This window comes from Rhinichthys klamathensis, unplaced genomic scaffold (genome assembly GCF_029890125.1).
Source record: "Rhinichthys klamathensis goyatoka isolate OS25496 unplaced genomic scaffold, OSU_Roscu_1.1 h1tg000820l_1, whole genome shotgun sequence".
NCBI lineage: Eukaryota > Metazoa > Chordata > Actinopteri > Cypriniformes > Leuciscidae > Rhinichthys > Rhinichthys klamathensis.
In genome coordinates, this window is record NW_026607206.1 from 422,087 (window position 1) to 439,057 (window position 16,971).

A 16,971-nucleotide genomic window follows, 5' to 3' on the forward strand; every position below is an offset into this window, starting at 1 on the left:
AAGTTACAGCGCGTGAATTCTTCAGTTTCTCCCGAAATACATGAAAGTAAGTGGCCGGTGAACTGGGAGAAGAATAGAGTAAACTTTATAGTTACTTACACTGTGTATCTGATATGAATAAAACACGTCGCCAAATATATTTGAATGGATTGTTATTGCTGCTTCCATAGACACCATTGTGTATTTTACAAACTATAAATTTATTGTTTTCTATAAATCATATCTATTTAAATGTCTGAAACCTAAAATAAACATGTGGTTAAAAACACTTAATAGTTGTGATATATGACAAGCGCTGAGCGCGTCCGTCTTTGAGTGTACATTCATTTAAAGTGTACCTATTCACACTATTTTTTCCCCGGCCTTAATTTGAGACCGGCCTTTATTTGTCCGCGTTGACCACGCCCCCGGCCACTATCAGAGGCCCGGCGTTTATTTGAATACCGGTCTTTATTTGAGGAATTACGGTACATTGTCATAATTAGGATCCAGTACAAATTCTTTCTTCGTCGATTATACTATTTAGAATATTTTAAGATTAATTTATAATCTAAAACAGTTGTTTACCAAACTGTTTTTTAAATATTTAACTAGTTAGTTTCGTTTTTCTGTATTATTCTTTAATAATTCAAATTAAAATAAAGGCTACTCAGTACTTTTAATTTTTTTTATACGTTACCGGCAATGTCACGTGGTAAGTGGTACTTTTCTCAGCGCCGGTCAGTGTGGACCAATCACAGTCGTTTCTTATTACATAAATGATTTTTTTTAATCATTATTATTTTTTATATTATTATTATTATTATTATAATGTCAAACCGTAGAACTAACATATGTAAATTATTGCACTTTTTGTGTTTTATAGACGAAAAAGCCCTGAGAATTGAGTGCGGTCCTAGTGAGTCTCAATGTAAACAGTTATTAAAGGGATAGTTCACCCAAAAATGAAAATCCTGTCATTTACTCACCCTCAAATTGTTCCGAGCCTGTATACATTTCTTCTGTTGAACACACACACACAAAAAAGATATTTGAAAGAATATTGGTAACCAAACAGTTGAAGAGCACCATTGATAGTATATGGAAAAAAAATACTATTATAAGTCAATGAGGCCCATCAACTGTTTGGCTACTAACATTCTTCAAAATATCTTATTTGTTTTCAACAAAAGAAAGACATTTAAACAGGTTTGGAACTGCGTAAAATGACAGAATTTTCATATTTTGGGTGAACTGTCCCTTTAATTGCTACTCTACTCACTTTTTTCTACACTCCCACATCTGTCCACTAGGTGGCGAACGTGTCCATCAACAACAAAACAACATGGCTGCGTCCATTGCGCGGTCATGCCGCATCGTGTCTACAGTTAAATCACATATCCTATTAACAAAATCATCTTATTCAAGGGCTTTATTCCACTATTCTTCGTCTACAAAAAGCGGCCTCCTCTTATCCCTGCATAACCGAGGCCTCCTGAAGGAGTCGTTCCCTGAGCATGCAGCTCAAGCCGAGCTCCCGGATCTGCTCCGGTCCGGTCCTCAGACCGTGTACTGTGGTTTCGACCCGACCGCGGACAGCCTGCACGCCGGGAACCTGCTCGCTATCATCGGCCTGATGCACTTCCGAGCCGCGGGGCATGAGGTTATCGCGGTGCTCGGTGGAGCCACGGCGCAGATCGGGGACCCGAGCGGGAGGTCTGCCGAGAGAGAGCGCCTCTCCCCGGCCACGGTGGAGCAGAACGCCCGCGGGATCATGGAGAGCCTCCACCGGATCTTCACCCACCACGAGCTGCACTTCTCCCCGGACCCGAGTAGACTAGGCCGGCTGACGGTGCTCAATAACCGCAGCTGGTACAAGGACTGGCAGGTAGAGATGATTTTTTATTTATTTATGACAATAATAACTAAATCATAAGCATATACTTTGCAGTTTGGTTTGAATTTAAGGTATCTTGCTTTGTGAATATGGTATTTACTCATCATACAGAAAAAAGTTTAATAGTTTAATCATCTAGCTCTTTATTTTCAGAAACATTAGAGTGAAAACTGACAGAAATATTACACAACTGATGAAATGCAAGAAGTATGGAAGCTGAAATGTGAAGCCAAAATTGTTTAGTATAAGAACAGAAGTAGAATAAGTGTATCCTCCTCTTGGCAAAAAGAGCAAAGTGGGGAAATATATTACGGTAAAATTATTTACATATTTTTTCACAAGGGTAATAATGATGAATAACTTTTAAATGGACTTCTTTTATTTTATTATGAGCACTCGGCTATAAGTGTAGACCTGCCACAAGATGGCGCTGTTTTCTTTCTTTTTTTTGTATCAGAATATATATATTTTCTATTTTGTTATTATAAAACCATTTCACATATCAAACAGGCATTAATATTATCATTGTTAAACACATTGACAAAAAAACCAAGCAGTCTATCGTAAAGAGATGGCACTGTTGTCGACACGGCTGCTGATGCTTTGAATCTTTTCCCGACACAATCAGAGAAGAGCTTGGTTTCTGCCTCCTCCTGGCAGGTGCTGGAGTTTTTCTCGGAGGTCGGCCGGTGTTTTCGGATGGGCTCGATGCTCAGCAGACACAGCGTGCAGTCTCGGCTGAAGAGCGCCGAGGGCATGAGCTTCAGCGAGTTCTCCTACCAGCTCTTCCAGGCCTTCGACTTCTACCGTCTGCATCAGATCCACGGCTGCAGGATCCAGATCGGAGGAACCGATCAGCTCGGGAACATCATGAGCGGACACGAGCTCATACACAGGTACACGAGCTCACACACAGGTACACGAGCTCACACACAGGTACACGAGCTCACACACAGGTACAGGAGCTCACACACAGGTACAGGAGCTCATACACAGGTACACATGCTCACACACAGGTACACGAGCTCAAACACAGGTACAGGAGCTCATACACAGGTACACATGCTCACACACAGGTACACGAGCTCACACACAGGTACATGAGCTCACACACAGGTACAGGAGCTCACACACAGGTACACGAGCTCACACACAGGTACACGAGCTCACACACAGGAACACGAGCTCACACACAGGTACATGAGCTCACACACAGGTACACGAGCTCACACACAGGAACACGAGCTCACACACAGGTACAGGAGCTCACACACAGGTACACGAGCTCACACACAGGTACACGAGCTCACACACAGGAACACGAGCTCACACACAGGTACACGAGCTCACACACAGGTACACGAGCTCACACACAGGTACACGAGCTCACACACAGGTACACGAGCTCACACACAGGTACACGAGCTCACACACAGGTACACGAGCTCACACACAGGTACTCGAGCTCACACACAGGTACACGAGCTCACACACAGGTACACGAGCTCACACACAGGTACACATGCTCACACACAGGTACACGAGCTCAAACACAGGTACAGGAGCTCATACACAGGTACACGAGCTCACACACAGGTACAGGAGCTCACACACAGGTACACGAGCTCACACACAGGTACACGAGCTCACACACAGGTACACGAGCTCACACACAGGTACACGAGCTCACACACAGGTACACGAGCTCACACACAGGTACACGAGCTCACACACAGGTGCAGGAGCTCACACACAGGTACACGAGCTCACACACAGGTACAGGAGCTCACACACAGGTACACGAGCTCACACACAGGTGCACGAGCTCACACACAGGTACAGGAGCTCACACACAGGTACACGAGCTCACACACAGGTACAGGAGCTCACACACAGGTACACGAGCTCACACACAGGTACACGAGCTCACACACAGGTACACGAGCTCACACACAGGTACACGAGCTCACACACAGGTACACGAGCTCACACACAGGTACACGAGCTCACACACAGGTACACATGCTCACACACAGGTACACGAGCTCACACACAGGTACACGAGCTCACACACAGGTACACGAGCTCACACACAGGTACACGAGCTCACACACAGGTACAGGAGCTCACACACAGGTACACGAGCTCACACACAGGTACAGGAGCTCACACACAGGTACACGAGCTCACACACAGGTACACGAGCTCACACACAGGTACTCGAGCTCACACACAGGTACAGGAGCTCACACACAGGTACACGAGCTCACACACAGGTACACGAGCTCACACACAGGTACACGAGCTCACACACAGGTACAGGAGCTCACACACAGGTACACGAGCTCACACACAGGTACACGAGCTCACACACAGGTACAGGAGCTCACACACAGGTACAGGAGCTCACACACAGGTACACGAGCTCACACACAGGTACACGAGCTCACACACAGGTACAGGAGCTCACACACAGGTACAGGAGCTCACACACAGGTACACGAGCTCACACACAGGTACACGAGCTCACACACAGGTACACGAGCTCACACACAGGTACACGAGCTCACACACAGGTACACGAGCTCACACACAGGTACACGAGCTCACACACAGGTACACGAGCTCATACACAGGTACAGGAGCTCACACACAGGTACAGGAGCTCACACACAGGTACACGAGCTCATACACAGGTACAGGAGCTCACACACAGGTACAGGAGCTCACACACAGGTACACGAGCTCACACACAGGTACAGGAGCTCACACACAGGTACAGGAGCTCACACACAGGTACACGAGCTCATACACAGGTACAGGAGCTCACACACAGGTACACGAGCTCATACACAGGTACACGAGCTCATACACAGGTACAGGAGCTCACACACAGGTACACGAGCTCATACACAGGTACAGGAGCTCACACACAGGTACACGAGCTCATACACAGGTACAGGAGCTCACACACAGGTACATGAGCTCACACACAGGTACAGGAGCTCACACACAGGTACACGAGCTCACACACAGGTACACGAGCTCATACACAGGTACACGAGCTCATACACAGGTACATGAGCTCACACACAGGTACAGGAGCTCACACACAGGTACACGAGCTCACACACAGGTACACGAGCTCATACACAGGTACATGAGCTCACACACAGGTACAGGAGCTCACACACAGGTACACGAGCTCACACACAGGTACAGGAGCTCACACACAGGTACACGAGCTCACACACAGGTACAGGAGCTCACACACAGGTACAGGAGCTCACACACAGGTACACGAGCTCACACACAGGTACACGAGCTCACACACAGGTACACGAGCTCACACACAGGTACACGAGCTCACACACAGGTACAGGAGCTCACACACAGGTACACGAGCTCACACACAGGTACAGGAGCTCACACACAGGTACACGAGCTCATACTCATACTCAAAAAAAATTCTTTTGATCCAAAAAAAAAGAAAATTATACGTTTATTCATAAAGGATGCATTAAATTGATCAAAAGTAACAGTAAAGACATTTATAATGATACAAAAGATTTCTATTTCAGATAAATGCTGTTCTTTTAAACTTTCTGTCCATCAAAGAATCCTGAAAATGTTTTTAAAAATATGGTTCCATGAACTGTTTTCATATAATAATAATCATCATCATGTGACACTGAAGACTGGAGTAATGATGCTGAAATAAATTACATTTGAACATATATATTCACATAGAAAATAATTCTTTTAAATTGTAATAATATTTCACTTTCATTTTTTTGATCAAATAAATGCAGGCTTGGTGAGCAGAAGAGACATCTTTCAAAAACATTAAGTAATCTTACCGACCTCAAACTTTTAAATGGTTCTGTATGTGCAGTAGTACATGCGCTGTCATATTCTCAGACATGTACTGTACCATGGTAAATACCACAATACTCTTTATAAGGACTATGTGTGCATATTAACAGTATAATTTTAAAGCATGGCACTATGGTAAAAATGTGTGTTTTTGGTAATGAAGGACCATAATATTATATATATAATGTATGTGTGTGTGTGTGTGTGTTAAAAATAAGACTTCCAGTATTGGCAATAATTTCTTCCTTTATAATGTAGCCTAAATGAGTTGATGGTAGCTATCATTTGCTTAATTTTAATACAAATAAGTATGTGTGGCATAAAATAAAACACGTGGTTGTTAATCTTATTTCTGCAAACGTCATGATATAGCCTCTGATGTGTCATATGTTTTGTTCTTGTGCAGAAAGACGGGAGAGGAAGTGTTCGGCCTGACGGTTCCTCTCGTCACGACCTCGATGGGAGATAAGCTGGGCAAGACGGCCGGCAACGCCGTGTGGCTCAACCCCGATAAAACATCCCCGTTTGAGTTCTACCAGTACTTCCTCCGGCTGCCCGATAGCAGCGTCGAAGCGTGAGTCTGCAAACACAAGCGTCAGTTCGGGATGATTCACTACGAAGGAAAAGAACACACAAAATAATCTTGCGGTCACACTTTATATTCAGTGGCTTTAAGTCCTATGTACTTACATTGAAATTAATTATTAGATACAATGCACTTATTGTGTACTTTTAGGGGTGGAACGGTACACAGAAGTCACGGTTCGGTACGATTTCGGTACAATGGAGGGAAAAGCAAAACAAAAATGCAGAAGGCAGTGTATTTTTAAAATAAGTTTTATTAATAAAGGCATAGAACCAGTTTATTTGTAGTGCACTGACAATAGTTTAATATAATTAGTTTATTAATTAAATTAATAAAAAGACCTTGCGATATGTTTGGTAATTGTACCTGAATTAATTTAAAATTATTTTGCTATATTTCAGATCAATATATTTGTTTTCCTTAATTTTAATTAACATTATTAATTAACAATGTAATTCTCATCTGAATTATAAATAATTGATTTCTGTATAAAATAATACTACCATTAAAAACACATTCGATTTTCTTTTTTAATCAATGTAGAGTGTGTAAGATTAGTGCTCCGAGGACAAGAAATGAAAACCAATGCAATATGATGAATGTCCAAAAGATGATGGGACCCACAGACTGTTTTGAAATGGAGTTGGATAAATATGTTTTGCTTTTAAAACAGTGTGTGTGTGTGTGTGTGTGTGTGTGTGTGTGTGTGTGTGTGTGTGTGTGTGTGTGTGTGTGTGTGTGTGTGTGTGTGTGTGATTTTGGTTGGATGACAGTTAGGTTACAGTTTTACAGGAGTTTACAGTGTGACAAAAGCACAATGTTGTGTTTTATTGCGAGTGTACACAAATATAAGTAAACACTTTGCAGGTTTAATGATCTTTATGAACAAAATGACGGAGTATGTTTTTTGTTTCCACTGTTCGATCGCGCGCCTCTCTCTCTCTCTCTCTCTCTCTCTCGCGCGCGCACACACACACACACACACACACACACACTCCAGCATTGCTATCTTGACATCGCAGCATGTTCATTATGCGGTCACACCAAACGCGAATAGAGCGTCAAATTCGCGTCTAGTTCGACGCTAGTCCAAAGCGAATAGGACGCGCGTATAAAGCCAACGTTTGAAGTGAACGCGCGTTCAGAGTTAAGCCGATGGTACAGATTATGTGTCCCTAAGGAACCCGCGTATCTAACAGTAGTTCCGCATTACATTAATTAATTTTCACGCGAGTTTTATTTATTTTTATTCCGTGTATTCTCCGTGTAAATTCGTGCACCGAACCGTGACGCCCGTACCGTTTCGGTTCGGTACGAATACATGTACCGTTCCACCCCTAATGTCTTAACATTGTACCTATATTTGAAAATACCTGCATGTATTACATAATTTATGTAATTACATTTGTAATTAAACCATAATTAAAGCCTTAAACCACACCTGTCCCTAACCTTACCCGTTTCACACCTCAGAAGTGTTTTACAATACAACAACACAATAAGTACATTGTACTTAATTTTCGATGCAAGCACACAGTAGTTAAAGCCACTTAATATAAAGTGGGACCAATCTTACTGACCCCAAACTTTTGATTTGAACAGTAATGTTATAGGGGTGTAACGAAACCCTCAAGTCATGATTCGACACATCACGATACTGAACTCTCAATACCATATTATTGCGATACTCCAAGACATATGATAAAAGCTTAACAAAAAATGAACTGTTGATTAAAAAGCTACATTTTGGTGTAAATGAATAGGTGCTGGAAACTCAAAGCACAGGATATTAGTGACACCAGAATGATTCTGAAGCTGAAAATATAGCATTATTTTAGACGTAAATGCATGGACTGTCACTGACTATATATATTAAAAATAATGTCGGACACTTTTTACTGGTAACAAGACATTTTGCATTATCAGGACCCACAAATATTCCCCCATTGCATTATTATACATTATATTCAACATTATATATAGTAGTACTCACACTAAAACTCTGAAAACTTGAGAATTACACACAATACATGTTGTCTCTATCCACCGTAATACATATTGCTGCATTTTTGTATTGTGATTTACTGTTACACCCCTAAAGTAATGTCTATTTATCTCCTTGAGCTTGACAGAAACGCTTGTTATCCTCCAGGTACCTGAAGCTCTTCACGTTCCTGCCGTTAGCTGAGGTGGAGAAGGTGATGGAGCAGCAGAGACGCGACCCGGGCAAGCGGACCGCACACAAACGCCTGGCCGCTGAGGTCACCAAGCTCGTCCACGGGAGAGAGGGCTTAGAAAGTGCTAAAAGGCAAGAGCAGACACTCACTTCTGATTTCTGCCTGAAAGTCAACATGATATCACAATCAAACCTATTTACTTTAAAGAGGGTATGCGTGTGACGTCACAGTCGGCCAGAGTGACTGCGGTTACACACACTGAGTGGCAAAAAGACTGCGTGAATGCCGTGAAAACACACAAAACGCCAACCCAGATTGACTGTACAAATAGATTTGACAAGAAATCTGAGGTATATTTTTAGACGGCTGAAAGCTACAAAACAGAGGCGCAAATGAATCGCTGCAATTCACAGAAATAACTGGACTCAGAGAGAGAAAGGTGGATTTGTAGTTATCATTGTGTGTCAATATGCTGAATTTAGGGGTAAATTCATACTCCATATATAGCATTGTTATATATCGTATTGACAACTCTTCATTATTGGATGTTTTTAAATAAGCTATACAAGGTTTAGGGCTGGACGATATGTATGACATTGATATGAGTGATCACACAGATTTAGACCTGCCTATACTGTATTTATATTAAGCGTTCACAGGCAAATTTGCTTTATGAATCTCCCGGCGTTGAAATCAGGCACATATAAATGTCAGGAAACACGATCCTGGCTCGATGTCAATGTCCATGGATCACTGGATCTTGTTGTTAGGAACATTATATCGAGTCCAACCTTTAGTTTAGACTGATAATCGTTTGTTTTACTCGCGTTTCCCCTGTTAACTCCAGTCCAGTCCAAAGTGACGTCAATGCAAACCCTCTATTCGTGCACACTCCTGCTCCAGATTTGCATGACTCCTCAACATATTTAAATGAACTTGCTTTGCTTCAGATGCAACTTTGGCTTATTTGTTTGATTCATTGATCAATTCCAGATAGATAAACTTAATTCCTTTTAGTCTCATTGTTTGTTCTATAAATGCTTCTTTAATGTTACTTGTATATATTTTTGCATGCAATGCTTCATTAATGTTACTTAGACATACAGGTGAAACTCGAAAAATTAGAATATGGTGCAAAAGTTCATTTATTTCAGTAATTCAACTTAAAAGGTGAAACTAATATATTATATAGACTCATTACATGCAAAGTGAGATATTTCAAGCCTTTATTTGTTATAATTTTGATGATTATGGCTTACAGATATGAAAACCCCAAATTCAAAATTAGAATATTGTGAAAAGGTTTTCATATCTGTAATCCATAATCATCAAAATTATAACAAATAAAGGCTTGAAATATCTCACTTTGCATGTAATGAGTCTATATAATATATTAGTTTCACCTTTTAAGTTGAATTACTGAAATAAATGAACTTTTGCACAATATTCTAATTTTTCGAGTTTCACCTGTATGTATGTACACACACACACACACACACACACAGGTGCACCAATGCCCTGTACCACAGCAGTCTTCAGGCGCTGGAGCAGATGAGTGACACTGAACTCCAGGAGCTTTTCCGAGAGGCTCCGTTCCATGAGCTGTTCCTGGATCCCGGGACGACGGTGCTGGACGCCTGCAGACGGGCACAAGCCATTCCCGAGGGGCCGCGAGGGTGAGTCTTACTAATAATGCTTTGCAATGTTCAGTTTAAAAGTAACACATGCTCTTGACACAGTGATTCGACTCTGTCTATTAAACCTTAGACAAAATCACACGGGAATATTCAGATCTGCGTTGCTGTTGTCATGTTTAGGTATTAAACAGCTTCACAAACTGTCTTTTCAACCACACTGTATAATTATATATGTGTTAGAAATATTCATATTATACTGGGATAAAGGTTTATAGTCTGGATATAAACACTGATGTCTACGTTAGCGATCAAAATAGAGTAAATCGCCTTTTGAAAGTAACATGGCACTTCAAATAAAGAGTGTATCAATTACAGCGTTACACCAGTAGGTGGCGACAAGTGACTGTTAAAAAATGTATTTGTCATTGAATCATTCACTCAACCCAATTAAAAAAAAATGCATTCAGATTACTAGATACGGAAGCGTATTGCATTCACTTGAAGAAAAAAATTCTACTCTGTTTTTCTGAATTAACGAGTTATTTATCTCAGAATTACAAGATATTTTTTCATGAAAAAAAGTTTTTGCTCTGTTTTTCTGAATTAACGAGTTAATTATCTCAGAATTATGAGATACATTTTTCTTGAAAAACATTTTTTTCACTCTGTTTTTATGAATTAATGAGTTACTCATAATTTTGAGATAATTAACTTGTTAATTCTGAAAAACAGTACAAAAACTTTTTTCCATGAAAAATGATCTTGCAATTCTGAGATAATTAACTCATTAATTCATAAAAACAGAGTAACATTTTTTTTTCAAGAAAAATGTATCTCATAATTCTGAGATAATTAACTCGTTAATTCAGAAAAACAGAGCAAAAACTTTTTTCCCATGAAAAATTATCTCGTAATTCTGAGATAATTAACTCGTTAATGCAGAAAAACAGAGTAGATTTTTTTCCTCAAGTGAATGCAATACGCCTCCGTAACTAGAACCTCTAGTAAATTGCATGTTTTTCCGTATCGGTCCGATTAATGACAGTCAAGAAGAACGAGCAGATCGACCCGAACTTCCTTCGTAAGCATGACTTGTGCAGGATGTTTCACAGTGGTATTTTATTTTATTTTTATACCTGTTACACTTCAGATGTGATTATTATAACTGTGTTATTTCTCCATTAACACACTGAACTGCACGCTTCAGAAAGCAGTTGTTGCTAAAATGGGTAGCACTTTATTTTACAGTCCCGTTTCCCATGTACTGTGTAATTATTATAGTAATTGCAATAACTAGGTACTAACCCTGAACCCACCCCTAACCTTAACCCCTGTAGTTACCTTATATTACCCGGTACTTTCTTAGGTATTTTCATATAAGTGCACGGACTGTAAAATAAAATGCAAACCAAAAATGCTGAGAACACAACAAAAAGGTTGAAGTTGTATTGCTGAGGAATAATGTTAAAAATACATTTTAACCACTGATTCCGATGGAAAACAGCATTCAACACTTCAACACACTCTAACTAACCCACTGATGTCACATGGACTACTTTGATGATGTCTTTATTTCCTTTCTGGACAAGGACAGTATACCGTACATACATTTACAATGGAGGGACAGAAAGCTCTCGGACTAAATCTAAAATATCTTAAACTGTGTCCTGAAGATGAACGGAGGTCTGACGGGCTTGGAGCGACATGAGGGAGAGTCATTAATGACATCATTTTCATTTTTGGGTGAACGAACCCTTTAATTGCGCAGATATTAACAATACATACATAATATCTGTATTACATACATAGTCTCCAATGCCATCTCTCTCATGTTCGTCCATCCTCGGGATGCTGCTGTTCTTCTTCGTGCGATTGTTTTTTTTTTTTTTTTTTTTTTTTTTTTTTTTAAACAGTAAAGCGGAAATCCCGCCCTACAGCCGATTCTAAAGATTTGATTGGTCATGTGAATCACAGCGTAACCTTAACCAATGAAATTAGCTGCAGGGCGGGATTTCCGCTTAACTGGTTTGCGCCCAATGGGATTTTTGTTATTTTTTAATAGAAAGATTAAAAATACGGGGAAATATTTCAACGGGATGATAGTGGGATAGCAAGGTAAAATACGGGAGAATCCCGGGAAAAACAGGAGGGTTGACGGGTATGGCCAATGCATGACATTGTGACGTAGCTACGCTGAGAAAATAATGGCAGGACTGCAAACGAGGCGTTCTGTTGCAGAGATTCAGGAACACACACACACACAGCTATATTAGACAGAGGTAAAGTGCATAATCGGTTCCCTTTAAGAAAAAATTAAGCATTTTTTTGGTCCATATTTTAAGACCCAAAGCAGATAAACACCTACATTTATTTTGAAATTGCATTGATGCCTTTTTGCTTCATATAATTGACTAGTTTATTCTCTTGACTAGGTATCAGATGATCCAGGATGGTGGAGTTTGGATCAACCACCAGAGGGCAGCAAACCCAGAGCAAGTTCTGGTTCTGGGTCAGCACATTCTCTCTAGTGGACTCAGCCTGATCCGAGTGGGCAAGAGGAACTTCTACATCCTAAAGTGGCTTAGTATGTGAATCTCCAACTCGGATATACACCGTTTTGCATTCAAAATCAACAGTGTGTGCAATTGTGGACCCTGTGTGTAACACACACGATCCTGCAATCCCGGCGCTCGCCAGCAGTGGTCGCTAGAGGATCTGTTTCGGGTCAGGACCGTAACCTGTGCTCTGTCTGCTTGAACTCATCAAAGACTTGGAAATTATACATTGAATTGAATTGTGCTGTTGAGAAACCCCATATGAATGTCTGTGGAATATATCAAAGACATGAGAACAGACTTTGCCTTGTTTGTGCCTGTTTTATTTGGACAAATTACACGTTTTGATGTGTGAATATGCTCTTGATTTTAAATCACACTGGAAAACTGGGTTCTGTTCAACTCTTTAATTAAGTGTGATATTTTAACGGGTTTTTTTTTCCAGTTCGGCCAGTTCTGAGGTGAAACTAACATGTTGCAATATGATGTTATATATTAAATACATTTAAATGTCAGGTTTATTTTTAAAGCACATTTAAAAGCAACAAATGTTGTACTGAAATGATGTACAATAAATTCATAAAAATGCAATCAATGCAAATTTATGCAGAATTAAACCCGTTCACACCAAGAACAATAACTATATTAGTTTCCACACCAACGCTATTTTTATTTCGTATCACATATTTTAGTAATTATACCGTAAATTGGGTATCATTTGAAAGCTTACGAACTCAAAATTCATCATGTGAAAACCATTTTGAAATTGGATGTTGCCTTACCATGAAAACGGTACTTAAAATTATATTAGCGGACGCCTCTAGTGGTCAGTTTTCATATTACAATTTATTAATAATTTATTTTCTAATCTTGACAAAACGCATATCGTCGGAAAGGTCCGAGTCTCAAGGTTACATATTTGGTGACACTTTGGTGATTGAAGTGATATTTGGACAGAAATTGATTTTGTTACAGGAGAATGCATAAAAAATATCTATATTTTTGGTTCAGCGCCTAAACAAAATCGCATAAGAACTTCACTTTTTGTGATATCAAATTCAAATTTGGAACACAACTTACTTGGATGTATGGCTTTGATTTTATAATAATTTTACAGTAAAAATTATTTTGTAAAATATATATTTTATATAAAATAAAAAATGTTTAGTACACTGCATTTGATATACAGTAAATTTAAACTTTCATAAAGTTTTCATACTTACATTTTTGAAGTGCTTTCACTTTACAATAATCTGCTAATAATAAAGCTAGCTCGCTATTGCTAGCGTCCGAAAATTGCCTATCCTACCTTTAAGACGATATGTTATTACAGAAATACTCTGGTAGGTGATCTGTGGAACAAATCAACATTTTTATTGAGCTTTCTTAAATTTGGTGTGTTGACGAGAGATGAGATGCTCATCATCGTCATCATCAGCCGTGTGTAAAGTTGTCAGATTAGAAACAGTAGCCAAAGACTAGTTAAAAACTGTTTGTGACACACCTCACGTGACGCATACAGACTCAAGTGTGAGTCTCAGTTCTTGTTAGGATGATTGCGAGGTCTAATCTGCTTTTGTTCCTGGAAATGTTTTGCCAATTGCAGCTTCTCACTACTTGGAACAACTTATTGTGAATCTCTTGTTGTACTTCCCCATTTTTTTAGTGTCTCAAATTTAAACATCACCTTCAGATACCAGAGACTAACACATTACAGTTTATGAAATCAAACATATATTAGTTTCTATGAATAAATTGTGTTTAGTCACATTAGAAGTATTAGACTTTCTTAAACCCGTATTAATACCTTTTAGATGTAATATATCCAATTCTTATTTGAACTTTGGGGTTTTCCTCAGGATTTCAAGGACAATATTGAGAAAACCTCAATAAGGCAGTGACTCAGTCACTGATAATCATCTCAGATTTTTTAAACTAGTTTTACAGTACAGTTTAGGCAAGGAACTAGATTTAAATTCTGCCTTTAACATCTTTTAATAAATGTTTGATTCATTTAAGGAGGAAACATTTTCGTAAGTTTCCTGATAAAGCTGTTATACAAACTTTTAGTTTCGGTTTCACTGGGAATTTTAAGCATTTGCACAAGATTCCATTGTTCTTTTTTTAACTGTTACAGAACTTGACATCCAACGTCATAAGCCGGTCGATAGTGATTCACAAATGAATCGTTTGTTTTGAACTGGACCTTTTAAATGATTCAGCCGAATCAATGTGCGCAGCATTTGTGAATCACTCACCTGTAGGAAAACTTAATTTAGAAGTAAGTAAACCAATATTTCCTACGCGTTTTTTTTAATTATTTAGTCAACACATTCATTAACAATTGAAAACAGCAGAAAGTTATTCGAAAACTTAGCGATATTAGCAGCACTGAAACAAATAGGCACGTTAAATGCCGCGCGGCGAATTCTGCGGATTACCGAATCATTTAATGAGCCGGTTCAAAAACGAAGCATTCGAACGAACCGACTCGTTCATTAAAACGACTCGGAGGCTCGTCTAGGGCGGCTAGGGTGTTTGTTGATCTTCTTTCTCTCGGACTGTGAGTGGGGGATGTGCGTTGAGAGAAGGCGGATCTCTGAGGCACCAATCCACGGCGTTCCTTTGGTGGTTTAAAGAGCTCTTTGTGTCAATCACGCGTTTTTTTCGTTCTCTATCCCCCTTCATCGCCATATTGGGCGCAGAAAAGCCTCGCCTTGTTATTTCTCTTCCCCTCTTTTACTACGACGTGCAGTTGACAGGAGTGGCCATCGAGAACGCCTGCTTTTGTTTTGATGATCGTCGCTTGTCCGTGTTTCTCGCTCATGCGGCGCAACCGGGGCGAGTTTAGCCTTAACGCCCGTCGCTTTGGATCGCGTTGACGCTTTATAACAGCTGTTGGCTTTGCGTTTTCGACTCGAAATGTCTAACGTTCGCTTGTCTAACGGCAGCCCGACGCTGGAGCGAATGGAGGCGCGAGTGTCCGATCAACCCAAACCATCGGCGTGTAGGAACCTGTTCGGTCCGGTGGACCATGAAGAGTTAAAGAAGGATTTCCAGCGGCAGTTGAAGGCGATGGAGGACGCGTCGACGGACGCGTGGAACTTCGACTTCTCCGCGCACACGCCGCGCGCCGACGGCAGATTCCAGTGGGAAGCGTTGGATATTCGCTCGGTTCCCGGTTTCTACAGCAGATCCGAGCGAGGGAAGGGCTCCAATCTTCATTTGTGCTCCTCTGGGAATAATAACGACAATAATGTGGATGTTAACGGGAATCACGAGTGTCGGGTAACGGAGGAGCGCGAGGAGACGCCCGAGACACCCCGAGAGCCGCGGAAAAGACCCTCGTGTCTCGGTATGCGCGCTCACTGTCTCTCTCACACATTATCCTATTTATCAATCTGAATTCAGCAGAGTTGCGCATCTGAATTTTCACTTTGCTCCTATCTATCTATCTATCTATCTATCTATCTATCTATCTATCTATCTATCTATCTATCTATCTATCTATCTATCTATCTGTCTGTCTGTCTATCTTTTCACACGTTCATGTAATTGCATTTTAACTTATGTTTGTGAAGCCCAACGTTTGATGTAATAAATGCCCATTTTAAAAATAAATGCAAACATTTGCATGTACAAGACAAATTATGATACACAACAATAGTATGCATTTGAGCTTTTACAATCATGCACAGATAAAATAAAATAAGTTAAAATGTAGTTGCATTTGCTCTTAACTTAAAATGAATGATTCAGATTGGTAGATACAAGACATGTTTTTACACCGTTTCTTAGTATTTTACGTGTTTTTAACCGATGTGAGATGACAAATGCATGTTTTGACTCATCAGACTCCTCGTGTCAAAGCAAACACTCTCACATCTGTGTGGATGAAGTGACCCGAACGCCCAGAAAACCCAAAAAGCCCAGAAAACACCCCAACCCGACGACACCCACATAAACACAAGGTAAGCACGACTCCTTTTGCTTTTTGCCTCTTATCATTTGAGCAAATTTACACAGAAGAGCGCTTAGAAACACTGTTTTACAAAAAAACGTAATCATATAGGATTAGTACCCAGTTTACCATGATGTTATAATGTACAATGTTAGCGTTTTATTTTTTTATTTAGCGTTTTAAAGCATCATGGAAGTGCATGAAAGGGTTAATATGGTGCATTTACTACGAGAGCTCGAGTTTCCTTCAGAGTGAAAAACATTTTACACGTCAGCAGTGTGTTCACTCACGAGTGTGTGTTCA

General features: G+C 40.2%; 2 protein-coding genes across 2 annotated transcripts; both read left to right on the forward strand.

The window, feature by feature from the left end:
- The first annotated feature begins 1,315 nt into the window (after positions 1 to 1,315).
- Positions 1,316 to 12,867, forward strand: yars2 (tyrosyl-tRNA synthetase 2, mitochondrial). Its single transcript, XM_056243661.1, has 6 exons — positions 1,316 to 1,867; positions 2,537 to 2,772; positions 6,159 to 6,326; positions 8,491 to 8,646; positions 10,021 to 10,191; positions 12,585 to 12,867. Exons 1-6 carry the CDS (start codon positions 1,325 to 1,327, stop codon positions 12,742 to 12,744), a joined length of 1,434 nt encoding a protein of 477 aa, XP_056099636.1. The 5' UTR covers positions 1,316 to 1,324; the 3' UTR covers positions 12,745 to 12,867.
- A 2,406-nt stretch (positions 12,868 to 15,273) lies between these two features.
- On the forward strand, positions 15,274 to 16,678 carry cdkn1bb (cyclin dependent kinase inhibitor 1Bb). Its single transcript, XM_056243659.1, has 2 exons — positions 15,274 to 16,062; positions 16,562 to 16,678. Exons 1-2 carry the CDS (start codon positions 15,630 to 15,632, stop codon positions 16,669 to 16,671), a joined length of 543 nt encoding a protein of 180 aa, XP_056099634.1. The 5' UTR covers positions 15,274 to 15,629; the 3' UTR covers positions 16,672 to 16,678.
- The last annotated feature ends 293 nt before the right edge of the window (positions 16,679 to 16,971 follow it).